Below are 16231 nucleotides of genomic sequence, written 5' to 3'. Positions count from 1 at the left end.
TTCTGACACTACAATGCAACCCAAAATCCTTTGTTAATCTTCAGATTTCATGATACCTTGCACACAGTCAAGGCACCCAGTGCCAGAAGCAGCACAGCAACCCAAAAACATCTTTTATCCTCCACCATATTTGACTGTAGGTACAGTGTTCATTTCTTTGAAGGCCTCATTCCATTTTTGGTAAACAGTAGAATGATGTGCTTTACTAAAAAGCTCTACCTTGGTCTCTTCTGTCCAAGAGACGCTTTCGCAGAATGATTTTGACTTACGTACATTATGTCAAACTTCAGTCTAGCTATTTTATGTCTCTGTGTGATCAGTATGGTTCTCCTGGGTCTCCTGCGATAGTGTTTCATTTTATTCAAATATCGACGAATAGTTTGCGCTGACACTGATGCGTCATGAGCCTGCAGGACAGCTTCAATTTATTTGAACTTGATTGGGGCTATTTACCCACCATGCTTACTATCCTGCATTGCAACCTTTCACCAGTTTTTCAGTGCCATCCACAGAAATTAGCCACAGTGTCATGGATTATAAACTTCTTGTCTATATTACGTGCCATGGACAAAGGAACATTAAGAACTCTTAAGGTGGTTTTGTAACCTTGAAATGGTTAATATTTTTCAACAATTTTGGTTGTCAAGTTCTCAGACAGTTCTCTTCTCCTCTTTCTGTTCTCCATGCTTAGTGTGGCACACACAGACACACAATGCAAAGATTGAGTCAACTTCTCCCCTTTTTATCTGGTTTCAGGTGCGATTTTCATATTGCCCACATCTGTTACCTGCCACAGGCGAGTTTGAACGAGCATTACATGCTTGAAACAAAGCCATTTACCCACAGTTTTGGAAAGGTGACAACAATTCTGCCCATTTTGGGGTTTTTGTGTGAAATTAAGTCCAATTTTACTTTTATTTTGATCTTTTTTTGAGTTGTTCCAATACACACAAAGGAGAAAAAAAACATGTGTAACTGCAATAATTTTGTGGGAGAAATACTTTATTTTCTGGAATAATTTCAAGAGTGCTAACACTTTCATCCATGACTGTATTCGATGAACATGAGCTCCTGATAGCTCTTATATACAAATGAGAATATCTCGATCTGCAACCACCACAGACTTCCAAAATGAAACGGTCCTATACACAGATCAAACCCCTTCCATACCTTTCATACTGGCAAATCTCAAGATTTTTTTTCTTGAATCACCCCTATAAAGGAGTCAATACAGAACCTATAGAATGCCCTAGAATCCTGATCCCATATGTCCTAAATGCCCTCATCTCATAAGATTTTGATCCCCAATTTGTTTAATCCTACCCACTGGTTGATTGGATGGTTCAATATCACCAATTCTTTAACCCCTTAACATCGTATGATAGGTGTATCTGTCACTGGTGAGTACTTCTTTATGATCATGCCAAAATTATTTTGTTGATACAAGACGGTTGCAGCCAATCAAGCTGCTGGCATCACTGCTTAGTAATGGGAGCCATCATGCCCATAGTAGAGCACGTGAATGCAGCAGTCAGTGATTAGCTGCAGTGGTCAGTAATTAGCTGCAATGGTCACATCATGTTGCCCACATATAAACAAAGAAAAAAAGGGCTGCCAGAAGGTCAGCAGAAGATTTCTAGAATGAAAATAGGTTAATATTTGAGTTTAGCAGAGAAGATCCTGGTTCAGCGGATATGTCGGCAGTCAACTAATTGGTGGCCTACTAATCAGAAGAGGGATTAATCACAAATTAAAGGAATATTCCTGTATATGCCAATTCTTTTTTTTTCCCAAATGATCTAAATTGAATAATCAACTGTTATCAGAATTTAAAAAAAAAGATGTCTGCCTCCATTAAAGCAAAAGAGTCAAACTTTCTGCACAGGAGACGATGGTTGTCACATGTCTGCGGAGCCGTCTGGAGGCTTTCCTATGCCCGCAGGCACACGGACACATCACTTTAAGACCTTACAGAAGATCTCCACATGCTGCCGTCCGGTCCTATGTGGACACCCAGCATGGCGGCTCTGCTCTCTCCTGGTACTGGTTTACAGCTCCCAGCTGTGAGATCTGCAGCTCTTTCCTCCATTGCACATTTACACATAGTTCACATTCCACCCCAAAGTTACCATGGCGAAAACTCAAGTGGATGAAACGTTTTGTACATTTGTGGGCTTTTCTTTTTTTTTCTTCTTCTTTTCGGAAAAAAAACAAAATTGTTAAGGGAAAAGAAAAAAAAAATCAGTAACGAATCTGCAGCAAAAAGTGCACTATTTACCTGCAGATTTGTCATGGATTTCATCCTAGAATTTGCAGAGAAAAGCTGCAGAAAAGATTGGCTTGATGCAGATTTAAAAATGTCATCAGTACGCTACATGAGAAATCGGCACTGAAGCTTTTGAGAAATCTCAGGCTATGTTCACACATTGCGTTTTTTTGCAGCATTTTTTATGCAAATTTTCAGCTGCATTTTCCAGTACCAACAAAGCCTATGAGATTTCAGAAATCTCATGCACACACCTTGTTTCTTTTTTCCTGACTGTTTTGTCAAAAGAGCTGCGTTTTTGCAAAATGCCGCCTGTCACTTCTTTAAGCGTTTTTCACCCACGGTGCAAAAAACTGAGTTTTGCTGCATTTCTGGTACCAAAACCAGATGAAGTTGTATCAGATAATTTTTTTTATGCACTAAACGTTATAAGCATGCACAAGAGACAAATGTACCCAGACAAAAACAGCAATAAAAACGCAGCAAAAATGCTACAAAAACTAAGCAAAACCTGCTTTTTGTAAGCAGCTTAAGCTTTGCATAAAAAAAGCTGCAAAAACGCAAAGTGTGAAAATAGCCTTACCCATTTTGCTAGAACTGTATTTTAAGTATTTGGTGCAGGAATTTCTGCATCTCTTGTCATGAAAAACATGGCATAAAATAGGCGCATTTTTGAAGTGTATGTGCCACTTTTTTATGCATATTTTTCTCCATTTGTGAAATCTGCAGCAAAAAACTGACAAGATCCAGATTTAAATCTGCACCAAATCTGCAAGTAAAAAAAAAAAAAAGCAAAGTGTGCATGCGACTTCAGGATTCACACTCACTCTTCAGCTACGTTCCCATGATGAGAATTTGATGAGTTTTTTAGGTTGCACAATTTAGAAAAAATGCAAGTAACCTATTTTACTTAATGGTTGGGAAATCAATAACTCACCAAATACTCATTGTGGGAACCTAGCTCCAGTTTTTTTGCTGAATCTGCGCACAAAAAATATAACAAATCTGAGTGCGGTCCAATTTTTCCACAGACTCATGGATTTTTATCACTGATTTTCATCCGAAGCTCGGATCAGACATGTCTCCGAAATCTTCCAAGGACAACCTGGTCTGAGGAAAAAATTGGACATGTGAATGGATAGTAGTCGTACGCAAAAATTGGACGTCTGAATGAGGCCTCAGGCCGTTAGTTCGGGTCAGCAGACCTGCGAACGGTTTGGGCACCGGGGTCCGTACACAGACAGTGGAATATGGTTCTCTGAACCAGGCCTAAGGCCGTCACTCTACCAGGACAAGGAAGAGATTTCTGGCCTCGAAACTGTGTAAAAAAAAAACCTCAGAGTGAAAATTTATAATTTTCTAGAGGTTTTTTTTTATCCCTTTTGTAAACAAAAATGCTGTAATTCACTGACAGCAAGCAAAGATGTCGACAATGGTAAGGAAGAGAAACACATTCTATGTTAGAAAGTTGTATGTGATGATTCAGTTTTATCATAAAAAACTAATTCTGAGAGGAAAAAAATTGTACCAGGAAGGCCTCATTTATTAGAAGGATATATCGGCCATCTTGGCCATAGCAACCAATCAGAGCTCATCTTTCATTTCTTAAACTGCTTCGGGAACATGAAAGCAGCGCTCTGATTGGTTGCTATGGGCAACAAAGCAAATGTTGATAAATGAGGCCTAGGGATTTGTTGCTTGGACCATTTTTGATGGATTTTCTCTTGGGAAATTTTAATTTACCGTATTTGCCATTAAGAAAATTAGCTTAGCCATTAAAATGTATTGTATCTATCCACACCTATACATATCCTAATTCCAATCAGATGGAAGAAAAATAGCTAGCTACTTATGCCCCGCCATTATGTGACATCTCTGAGCCAATCAGAACACATAAAGGAAGTCACATGACACACTTAAAGGGATTGTCCACTACTTAGAAAACCACTTTTTAAAAGCATCAGGGCCCCAAGTAAAATCAAAACATCATATACATGGTCTTTGTCTATAGGGTGTTCACTACATGTAGAACACTATAATCACGGCGATACTAAACTAATGTGTGGTTTTTTATTTACCCAATGAAAAAAACAGAAATTTGTAAAAAAAAAAATAAAAAAAAAATTTCTGAGACCCGTAACTTTTTTATTTTTGAAGTTATATGTGAGGGCTTGTTTTTTTTCGTAGTGAGCTGATATGTGTTTTAATGCTGCCATTATGGGTACATGCGATGTTTTGATTGCGTTTTATTATATTTTTGAGGCAATTCTGTCTCTTCAATTCTTGTTTTTGCCTTAATAATAATAATTTTTATTTATATAGCGCCAACATATTCCGCAGCACTTTACAATTATGACATTTACTGTGTAGCTTAAATAATATTTTGATATATCGAACTTTTGCGGATACAGCAATACCGAATATTTTTTCATTCTTATGTCTTGATTTTTAAAGGGGTAAAAGTGGGTAATACACATTTTTATGTTTTTTTTTTTGTTTGCTTTTTATATTGGACTTTTGTGGAGCAGCAATACCAAATATATTTTTTTAAAAGAAAAGAAGGTAATTTGATTTTTCACTTTTTAAAATATTTTTAAAACTTTCTCTTCTTACATTTTCCTTCCTGGGTTTCACTGGAGTATTCAGATAGCGGCAATTGAAGTTTTCCATGGAAAAAACATTGCCACCCTGCAATTGCTTTCTTCTAGAAACAGCGCCACACCTGACCACAGCTTGTGTCTGTTACTGCAGTTCAGCTCCCATCAAAGTGACTGGGGCTTAGCCACAATATCTCACATAGCCTGTAGACAGGAGTGGCGCTGTTTTTTGGGAAAAAAAAAGCAGCTACATATGTTTTATTCTGGATATCCATTCTATAGAAAAAAAAAAAAAAATTCTCCTTTTAGGTAAAAACAGAAGATAGCGATGGGCACCTTGGCACACATGCTGTCCATATGGCGGATCTAATGGAATTCTGATCTTCCTATTTAGTTAATTACAGTATATAAACAGGAAGTCAAACGCGACTATTACACAGCCGGGGAATCGGGGATCAATCATTATAATGAATATTTCTACATTTTCGGAAAGTTATCCACACTATGGAAAAATAAAACCAGACTGGCGCCATTAGATAAAGCCAGCAGACTGGCACACAGCTAATAGAAGAGAACAACTGATGGCGCCAAGAATGCTCATAAGATGCCTGGAACAAGTACAGGTATAAAGACAGCATCTTCGCTCCAGCTGTTGTGAAACTACAACTCCCAGCATGCCGTGACAGCCTACAGGTGACTTCGACTCACTGATGACTTTTCCACTTGCATGCCATTTTTATTTTATCAGTGGCCTGTATACTCTGCCCTGCAGTGCCCGCTGGAAGTTGGTCACACCGATCAAGTCAGGTCTCATAGGAACCAATTATAAATATCGTGCAATAGAGACTAAGTCATGTCGCGCCAAAGCTGTGCCACAGAGATCAGATGCCAACGGTGACATATATTCTGCATCCTATATTGGCACCATGTATAAAAGTTTATTATTAGATGTTATGCCCGCCGTCATGCTGGTCCTTGGGAATGACAGTGGGATAGAAGAGGATGCCATCAACTCCCAACATCAGGCAGAGAACATGTATTATGTAACTTAATGCCAGCCTACGGGCAGAATTCATCTACAGTGAAGCCATATTCGCATGAACAAAGGGTTAACTATTATGTCATTAAAAAAAACTCAGCATTTCATAATATTAAGTGATAATAAATAAATAATGAATGAATAAATAAATAGGAAAAAACACTGGTAACAAAATAACAAAAAGTTACAAAAAGTTTCTATAAAGTTTCTAAAAGTTTGCAGCTGGTTACAAAACAACAAAAAAAGTTAGAAAAAAAAGTTTTATAAAACTTAAAAAGTTAGAAAAAAAGTTTTATAAAGTTTCTAAAAGTTTGCAGCTGGCATGCAGGTCACGTGATGCCACTGTGGGCACAGGGGAGTGTAGTTGGGCATACTCACAGCACTGTCACATTGGCAGGGACAGTCTCCAGGACCAGCAGTCCTGCACCAGAGCAGTTCACCAGGCAAGAAACGTTGGCACAAGTACAGTTACCCGGGCATGGTTGGCACCATCCAGCTGCAGCCCCCGATCCGAGCCCCAGCAAGAGCCCAGCGGCAAGAAGGAAGAAGAGGGGGCAGAGCTGCAGTCCCAGCACAGGGGGGGAGGCGCCATCTTTTCTTCTTAGGGCTTCAGCCTGGGCATTTCCAAAATGCATAGCTTACTCACATCGCATGGGATCCCCTGCTGCCCCCCACAGCATGCAACACTGGAGAAAACCCACGATCCCGACCCCCAGAGTCCTGATCCCAGCTCTCAGCTGCAGGGAGGACTCATCCAAGCTGCCTCTTCTGTGTGTGGGTCGTTCTGCTTTTCTCTGTCCTGTAGGGGAGGGAGCTTGCACTTCTCAATGGACAACGCTAGATGGCGCTGGAGAGAATGGACAACTCAGTCATCCTGCTGCAATTCCATGTAGGCTCGCCAGAGGGCGCTACGAATAAATCTTCTTTTGTTCCTTTCCCCCAGACTACATCATGGAATGCTATGCAGATCTCATCATTTATAGACTTGTTTGACTTTTTGGTTTCTACTAAGTTTTGAAACACCAATTTATGAAATAATAGTATGAAATATTATACAACCCTTACATATTATGACTATTTATAAAAAAAATTTTTAATTTCCTTTTTTATACATGTGCATTTAATTACCTTTTATTCTTTCTGCTTATTGCATGTCTGCATCCCTTCTTTTACAACTTTTTTTTTTAATTACCGTACTGTGTTTTTAATTTTTTCTATGTGCCTTAGGGACACTCAGCTCTGGCTAAGGGGTCTAGATTAAAAAAAAATATTTGCCCTAAATAATGAATGGCCGGGCTATAACTAGGATATTAAAGCCATTGCTAAATGATCTTTTACCCAAGATTTCAGCCCATAGTCCTGTGTCTAAATAACCTGGCCAAGGCAAAGTGGCATGTTACCACCCACCCATGGCTGGTGCCAGCCCCCGGCGAACCCGGGTAAGTGCTGGGGCTGAGGGTACTGGTGGAAGGGGGCTCACTTATACAGCCAGCACCCAAACTACTCCTGTTTAACCTCTTATTTGCTGCGCTAAATTATGACAGCAGCATTTAAGAGGTTGGAAATGGGGAAGGGGTCCCTTTCCGACACCTATGAAGCCCAATCTGAGAATCACTGATTTTACAATGCACCTCAATATCATAGTGTTATACAAGCAGGCCTCCTAGGGAGACCAACAAAATATATATATATATATTAAAAAAAAATATAAAAGCACATAGCACCCTGCTTTACCCTACATGTAAATACAATCTAAAACATAATTTAAAAAAAATACTTTTTGTGTTGTCATCTGCGAAACTGTTGAAACTAATGAAATGTCAGAATATTTATTCCAAATGGTAGGAAGAAAGGAAGAAAAAAATAAATAAAATTGCAGAACTGATGTTTTTTTTCATTTAATTTCCATATTAATAATAATAACTTTCTATAGCGCCAACATATTCTGCAGCACTTTACATTTATGTCCATAGTTTTTGTTTCGTCCGAACAGTTTTTTTTCCCCATTTTTTTTTTCGCTGTAAGTTCATATTTCAAAGGGCTACATACCAGACAGGGAAAGTCACAGACAAGAAGAATGTAACTACTACCTTTACAGCCAAAACATTTCTGCATTATCCAGTGCTGATTATTATGCAACTCCAATATGGAACACTAGGGGGCGATAGCAAAAGATAAAAGTTTTGCAAAAGTTTGTGTAGTTTTTATGCGCACGAAAGCGCCAATTTTGTGGTTTCTGTCTCGTGGAGGAAATGAAACACAACTGCAACCCCCTTTTACTTCTACAGAAGAAATAAAAGCTCTATAAAAAGGAAGTGTGGGTGTGCTGAGCCCCCCTTAGGGGGTCCTGAAAGGGAGACCTCCTCACCCCTTACAATTCACACACAAACTATCTTTAACTTTGCTTATGGGGTCCATTATAGGAGTAGTCCAGGACTGCGATCCTTAGGGTAGGCCATTAATATCAGATCACTGGGGGTCCGACACCGGGTACCCCCACTAATCAGCTTCTGCTATAAAGACGGTATAGGGTCAGAACTGTGTAGTGGCTGTTCCTGGCCACAGCCTATTAAAGTGAATAACAGAGGATTGGTTGGGGTCCAGCACCGGCTTCTGCTGCTGCTCCAGTGTCTGTGGTTTTTTTTTTTGCTGCAGTGGAAACATCTGTCATTGTACAGGAGGAGGAGGTGAGCTGTGATATCACCTATTGTGAATGGTGGATCCTGTGTTATCTACTGTATATAGAGGTGTTATCAGCCATTGTACAGGAGGAGGAGGTGAGCTGTGACATCACCTATTGTGAATGGTGGATCCTGTGTCATCTACTGTATATAGAGGTGTTATCAGTCATTGTACAGGAGGAGGAGGTGAGCTGTGATATCACCTATTGTGAATGGTGGATCCTGTGTTATCTGCTCTATATAGAGGTGTTATCAGTCATTGTACAGAGGGAGGAGGCGAGCTGTGACATCACCTATTGTGAATTGTGGATCCTGTGTTATCTACTGTATATAGAGGTGTTATCAGTCATTGTGCAGGAGGAGGAGGTGAACTGTGATATCACCTATTGTGAATGGTGGATCCTGTGTTATCAACTGTATATAGAGGTGTTTTCAGTCATTGTACAGGAGGAAGAGGTGAGCTGTGACATCACCTATTGTGAATGGTGGATCCTGTGTTATCTACTGTATATAGAGGGGTTATCAGTCATTGTACAGGAGGAGGAGGTGAGCTGTGACATCACCTATTGTGAATGGTGGATCCTGTGTTATCTACTGTATATAGAGGTGTTATCAGTCATTGTACAGGAGGAAGAGGTGAGCTGTGGCATCACCTATTGTGAATGGTGGATCCTGTGTTATCTACTGTATATAGAGGTGTTATCAGTCATTGTACAGGAGGAAGAGGTGAGCTGTGACATCACCTATTGTGAATGGTGGATCCTGTGTTATCTACTGTATATAGAGGGGTTATCAGTCATTGTACAGGATGAGGAGGTGAGCTGCGACATCACTGTTGTGAGTTCCGCTCTTGGACTCCCTTCGGTGGTTGTGGGTGGCACTTTTGTGGGTTCTGCTCTTGGGCTCCCTCCGGTGGTTTTGGGTGGAATGGCTGCTCCTTGGATTTAGCTGTCAGCAGCTGCTTCCACTGATTGTCTTTTCTGCTCGGCTATTTGGCCTGGCTCTTTCCTTCGGCTTGTGCCACTTGTCGATGGTTCCTGGTTGGATTCACATCTTTTTGGATTTCCCTGTTATCCTAACCAGTTCAGCAAAGCTGGGTCCTTGCTTGCTCTTTTCTGTCCACAGGTTGTGGACTTATCCGTTCTGTGCTTTCTATGTTTGTCCAGCTTGTCAGTATGAATTAATTCTGTGATGCTCGAAGCTCTGGGAAGCAGATTTACCCTCCACACCTTTAGTCAGGTGTGGAGATTTTTGTAAACTCTGTGTGGATTTTTTGTAGTGTTTTATACTGACCGCACAGTATTCCATCCTGTCCTATCTAGCTAGACTGGCCTCCTGTGCTCATCCTGGTTTCATTCTGTGTATGTCTTTTCCCTCTCCACTCACAGTCATTACTTGTGGGTGGCTAATCTATGCTTTGGGGATTTTCTCTGAGGCAAGATACCTTTCCTGTTTCTATCTTTAGGGGTAGTTAGTTCTCAGGTTGTGACGAGGTGCCTAGGGAGTGTTAGGAGCATTCCACGGCTACTTCTAGTGTTGTGTTGAGCTTAGGGACTGCGGTCAGTACAGGTACCACTTCCTTCAGAGCTCGTCCCATGTTGCTCCTAAACCACCAGATCATAACACATCACCTGTTGTGAATGGTGGATCCTGTGTTATCTACTGTATATAGAGGTGTTATCAGTCATTGTACAGGAGGAGGAGGTGAGCTGTGACATCACCTATTGTGAATGGCGGATCCTGTGTTATCTACTGTATATAGAGGAGTTATCAGTAATTGTACAGGAGAAAGAGGTGAGCTGTGACATCACCTATTGTGAATGGAGGATCCTGTGTTATCTACTGTATATAGAGGTGTTATCAGTCATTGTACAGGAGGAAGAGGTGAGCTGTGATATCACCTATTGTGAATGGTGGATCCTGTGTTATCAACTGTATATAGAGGTGTTATCAGTCATTGTACAGGAGGAGGAGGTGAGCTGTGACATCACCTATTGTGAATGGTGGATCCTGTGTTATCTACTGTATATAGAGGTGTTATCAGTCATTGTACAGGAGGAGGTGGTGAGCTGTGACATCACCTATTGTGAATGGTGGATCCTGTGTTATCTGCTGTATATAGAGGTGTTATCAGTCATTGTACAGGAGGAGGAGGTGAGCTGTGACATCACCTATTGTGAATGGTGGATCCATTGTTATCTACTGTATATAGAGGGGTTGCCAATCATTGTAATCCTGCCTTTGATGATAACGAGCCTGCTGAAAACTCTTCCTGAAAGGACATGAAGTCCGAGTCTAAAAAAACGCCGTTGTGTATAGTGTGAAAATTGCAACATTACTAACTTTATTTTTCAAGAACGATCATTGGCAAAACTCTTATGAAAATGCTAGGTCATGCTCATTTCCTGATGAGGGAAGGCTATGTTTCTTCTTCCTGCCGCTACTATTAGATACCTGTAAACAGTAGTGTATATTTAAATGTCTCTGCGGGTTAATGATGATGTGACAAGGACAGAGGTGAGTGAGCAGCTACAGTATCCAGGAGCCGATCAGTCATTAACCAGCTCGGGAGTACCTGTCAGTGCAGATTGTGTGCCAGTTACATATTCACTTCCCTGTCATATGACCAGTCCATTCATTCCTCTGGTACGCAGAGTAACACCAGCCCAGCCCTGACCCCATCTACATTCCCATTCCCATTATCAATCACCTTTAATGCTCTAAATTAAACATTCCTTACATTTTGTACATCACACTGCAATTACTCCCCCTCTCTGATTCCCCGTAGCTCCCCGTTCAGATCCTTACCCAGTCTCCACTGGTCTCTACTCCTTGGTACTGGCTCGACGATTGCCAATCACGAGATGGACAGTTCTACCAATTTCTAGTGTCTCAAGACGGAATGAGCACAGGTAAGTGTCAGATCAAGAGTAGCAAAGAATGGGATAGGGTGTGTAAAACTAATTTTTATGTTTTTATACATATCTGAGCACTTTAAAAATATTTTATCCCCTTAAAGGGGATCTGTCACTTGCCATAAATATGTACTTTTTTTTACCCACCATACATGCCACTGTTCTCCTGATCCCTTAGTTGTTTTTCTTTTGCTCCTGCGCCTCTCCGTTCCTGAGATATGGCCCCCTCTTTCCTGTATATAAATCAAGTGCTGGTACCAAGTGGGCGTGGTCTTCCACTCTTCTCAGTGGGCGTGTTCTTGAGGACTATAGCCAGTTGGCTAAAAAGACTGCATTTATATCCCGTGAACAGGGGGCTTTATCTCAGGAACGGAGAGGCGCAGGAACAAAAGAAAAACAACGCCGGATTCAGGAGAACAGCGGCATTTACACCAAATAAAAAAATATATATATTTACGGATAGAGACATATCCCCTTTAAGAGGGCTATATAGTATAGAAATAATTTTAATTTGAGGGGTTTTAGATCAGGGGACGATTAGAAGGCTACAAAGAGTGTTTCTTTTCTTCCCAAAGGACCCACTTTTTCACTGGCAGTCAATGAGAACTATGCAATGCTTCTGCTCTCCTGTGGTGGCGCTGTAGAGGATTATTTACTGCCAGGTTTCTCCCCAAATTAGATCTGAAGGACCCAGCAGGTCACTGTGTGATCATCTTATTGTCAATTGACCCTTTAAAATAAAAATATATTTTCCAAAGTAGTAAGCCTTTTTAAAGAATAGCACCTTAACCATAGTTTGCCATGTTTATTAATCGGATAATCCTCAGAACATGATTTATTGTCAGATTTCTTGTGTATGGCTTCAGATCTGTACGTGTGCTGACATCTAGTGGTGAAACACAGGCAGCACATGTCCATTCTTCCTGCAGAAATCCACCTTGAAAATCTGCTGAATAGCATCATAGAATGACATCTGGGGTGAAACCTGCTATGGTCCGCCGGCGCATGCACTGCACATCTGTCTCAGAAATCTGCTGAATTTCAGCTTTGTTTGTGCCACAGATCCTTCTATAAACGTACATCAGATTTGCCTTCCATCATGTGTGAGCTCAGTTTAGCTGTACTGCCTGAGCCAAGATAAGCAGCGTTCACACTAAAAGCTCCCATACGCAATAGAGCAGACCTGGGCAAAGGGCGGCCCAAGGCAGGTGGCGCTTTGGCTGCTGTGGTGCGACCCATGGACGGGGATAGCTAAAGGGCTATACACACTGTCCGCCCTCTGTCCGCCGTCTCACTTTCATGTATATCTGCATCCTCAGCGATCCCTGTTCCATCACTTAACCTGTACGTCTGCAACAGGCGCAATGGTGTCACTACACCGTGCCAGCAGTGCCCCCACACCCTGCACAGACTGACAACGGGATGAGCTCACTAGTTATATTTATATTTTTTTACATTTTACATCATTCTGCAGGGTAAAATTGTTCACATAATACTGTATAAGGGGGGCTGTGTGGGGAACATAATAATGTGTAAGGGGGCTGTGTATCGGTATAATATTGTGTAAGGCAGCTGTGTATGGACAAAATGCTATGTAAGGGGGCTGTGTGGGGAACATAATACTGTGTAGGGGGCTATGTGGGGACATAATACTATGTAGGGGGGCTGTGTATCGATATAATACTGTGTAAGGGGGCTCTATATCGGTATAATATTGTGTAAGGGGGCTCTGTATGGACAAAATGCTATGTAAGGGGGCTGCGTGGGGAACATAATACTGTGTAGGGGGCTATGTGGGGACATAATACTATGTAAGGGGGCTGTGTATCGATATAATACTGTGTAAGGGGGCTGTGTATCGGTATAATATTGTGTAAGGGGGCTCTCTATGGACAAAATGCTATGTAAGGGGGCTGTGTGGGGAACATAATACTGTGTAGGGGGCTATGTGGGGACATAATACTATGTAAGGGGGCTGTGTATGGACATAATACTATGTAAGGGGGCTGTGTGGGGAACATAATACTGTGTAGGGGGCTATGTGGGGACATAATAATGTGTAAGGGGGCTGTGTGGGGAACATAATACTGTGTAGGGGGCTGTGTGGGGATATAATAATGTGTAAGGGGGTTGTGTGGGGAACATAATACTGTGTAGGGGGCTATCTGGGGACATAATGTGTAAGGGGGCTGTGTGGGGAACAAAATATTGTGTAGGGACTATGTGGGGACATAATCATGTGTAAGGGGGTTGTGTGGGGACATAATGTGTAAGGGGGCTGTGTTTGGATATAGTAACATGTAAGGAGACTGTGTGAGGACATAATACTGTGTAAAGGAGCTTTGCAGAGACACAATACTATGTAAGGGGGCTACATGGGGCATAATACTGTGTAAGGGTCTTTGTGGAGACATAATACTATATAAGAGGGCTGTATAGGGCATAATACTGTGTAGGGGGCTGTGTAGGAACACAGTACTTTGTAAAAGGGCTGTGTGAGGACATAATACTGTGTAAGGGGGGCTGTGTGGGGACATAATTCTGTGTAAAAGGGCTGTGTTGGGACATAATACTATATAAGGGGGCTGTGTGGGGTCATAATACGGTGTAGGTGGGCTGTGTGGGGACAATACTGTGTATGGGAGCTGTGTGGTTACATAATACTGTAACTGGGCAGTGTAGGGACATCATTTTAAATGGGGGTCTAAGTGGGGACATAATACTGTGTAGGGGGCTGTGTGGGGACATAGTAATGTGTGTGGGGACTGTGTGGGGACATAGTACTGTGTGTGGGGACTGTGTGGGGACATAGTACTGTGTGTGGGGACATAGTACTGTGTATGGGGACATAGTACTGTGTGGGGACTGTGTGGGGACATAGTACTGTGTGTGGGGACTGTGTGGGGACATAGTACTGTGTGTGGGGACATAGTACTGTGTGTGGGGACATAGTACTGTGTGTGGGGACATAGTACTGTGTGTGGGGACTGTGTGGGGACATAGTACTGTGTGTGGGGACATAATACTGTGTGTGGGGACTGTGTGGGGACATAGTACTGTGTGTGGGGACTGTGTGGGGACATAGTACTGTGTGTGTGGACTGTGTGGGGACATAGTACTGTGTGTGGGGACTGTGTGGGGACATAGTACTGTGTGTGTGGACTGTGTGGGGACATAGTACTGTGTGTGGGGACTGTGTGGGGACATAGTACTGTGTGTGGGGACTGTGTGGGGACATAGTACTGTGTGTGGGAACTGTGTGGGGACATAGTACTGTGTGTGGGGACTGTGTGGGGACATAGTACTGTATGTGGGGACTGTGTGGGGACATAGTACTGTGTGTGGGGACTGTGTGGGGACATAGTACTGTGTGTGGGGACATAGTACTGTGTGTGGGGACTGTGTGGGGACATAGTACTGTGTGTGGGGACTGTGCGGCATCATATTGTATTGGGAGCTGTTGATCAAACTACAAAGGCTGAATAACAGGAGCTGTGTCATTTACTTCTTAACATGAATTATAAAAAACAGTAAATTATATGTTTTTGATTCGCTGCTACATGTAAGAATACGGGTTACAATAAGCCCTATGGTCACCAGACTTAATTCTGCTCAATACTAAGTGATACAAATGAATATAAAACAATAATAATAAGCAGAATTACGGTTAGTTTGGCCTCCGCATGTGCATCTGGATGTTGTGACCTTCTCCTAACAGCAACTATTACAAGAAACAAGGATCAGGCAGATTGCATTTTAACATGCCCAGTCCTTTTTTTTTACCATTGGAGAAAAGTAACAGCCAGAGGGTTTTCTCCTGTGAATATAGATCAGCTGTTTTGTATACACTGGTTTTTCCACAGGAAATTTTGCGGCATGTCCCTTTAGCCTTACAGTACTGTGCTGGAAGAAAGAAGAATCGGGCATGTTGGATTTTAACATGCCCAATCCTTAGTTTTGGCAGGAGTTAAGCAGCTGTATGAGGTGTGTGGTGGATGGCTATTCCCTTATCCCCATTGCTTGGTCTACAGCTATTGTACCTGTATGGTACGGTGTCATACAAAGTGTTCCGGCTCTTTACATATTGATTTTACTGCTTATATCATGCCTGTTGCACACTATTTGTGGTCAGGTCTCCTTATCCCCCACCTGCAGGCCTGTGACTTTGATTCATCACCACTGAAAATTGCCTTTAATAGAGGAGCAGGGAGGTGACACTCATGATAAGGACATCTGGCTGCAAGATATACGAGCGCGCGTCGTGGTAGCAGCAGACAGTCCTGAGTGGATATTGCTCACATCCCATTAACGCCACATGGAAGCCTAAGTAGCAGAAAAAAAATATCTGAGCTGTCAGATACCAACAAGTAGGAATCTCCCAGGACCAGTGAGACGTTCTCTTGTACTGGCAGTACTGAGCTCGGAAATGCTGCAGTTTGACATATGTGATACCCTACAGGCCACCTGACGAGCCGAGCTCTGGAGTCCGGGGACCACCCATATTTAACACAACGGCTTCTCATCCTTTCTGATATTCTTTGTTTTCTAACCTATTTTGTGTTTTTCAATTGCACTTTTTTTTTCAGTATTCTTTTCTGTACATAATTGCAGGGGCAACCTTCCGGACAGAGCTGTGGTTGAAGGCTATGCTCACACGTTGCGTTTTTTTTTTTAATGCGTTTTTCTATGCAAAATTTCACCTGCGTTTTCCAGTACCAGCAAAGTCTATGAGA

General features: G+C 41.9%; 1 protein-coding gene across 1 annotated transcript in view; it reads right to left on the bottom strand.

Annotated features, from left to right (window-relative positions):
• PKD1 (polycystin 1, transient receptor potential channel interacting) overlaps nt 1–6729 on the bottom strand; it is a 117838-nt gene extending 111109 nt beyond the window's left edge. The window contains exon 1 of the mRNA XM_069734596.1: nt 6281–6729. Coding sequence (XP_069590697.1) covers nt 6281–6537 — 257 coding nt within the window. The 5' untranslated portion in view covers nt 6538–6729. The remainder of the gene's footprint in view (nt 1–6280) is intronic.
• Nucleotides 6730–16231: the final 9502 nt, after the last annotated feature.

The sequence above is a fragment of the Ranitomeya imitator genome, chromosome 7 (genome assembly GCF_032444005.1).
Source record: "Ranitomeya imitator isolate aRanImi1 chromosome 7, aRanImi1.pri, whole genome shotgun sequence".
Taxonomy (NCBI): domain Eukaryota; kingdom Metazoa; phylum Chordata; class Amphibia; order Anura; family Dendrobatidae; genus Ranitomeya; species Ranitomeya imitator.
This window is presented reverse-complemented; position numbering and strand designations above follow the sequence as displayed.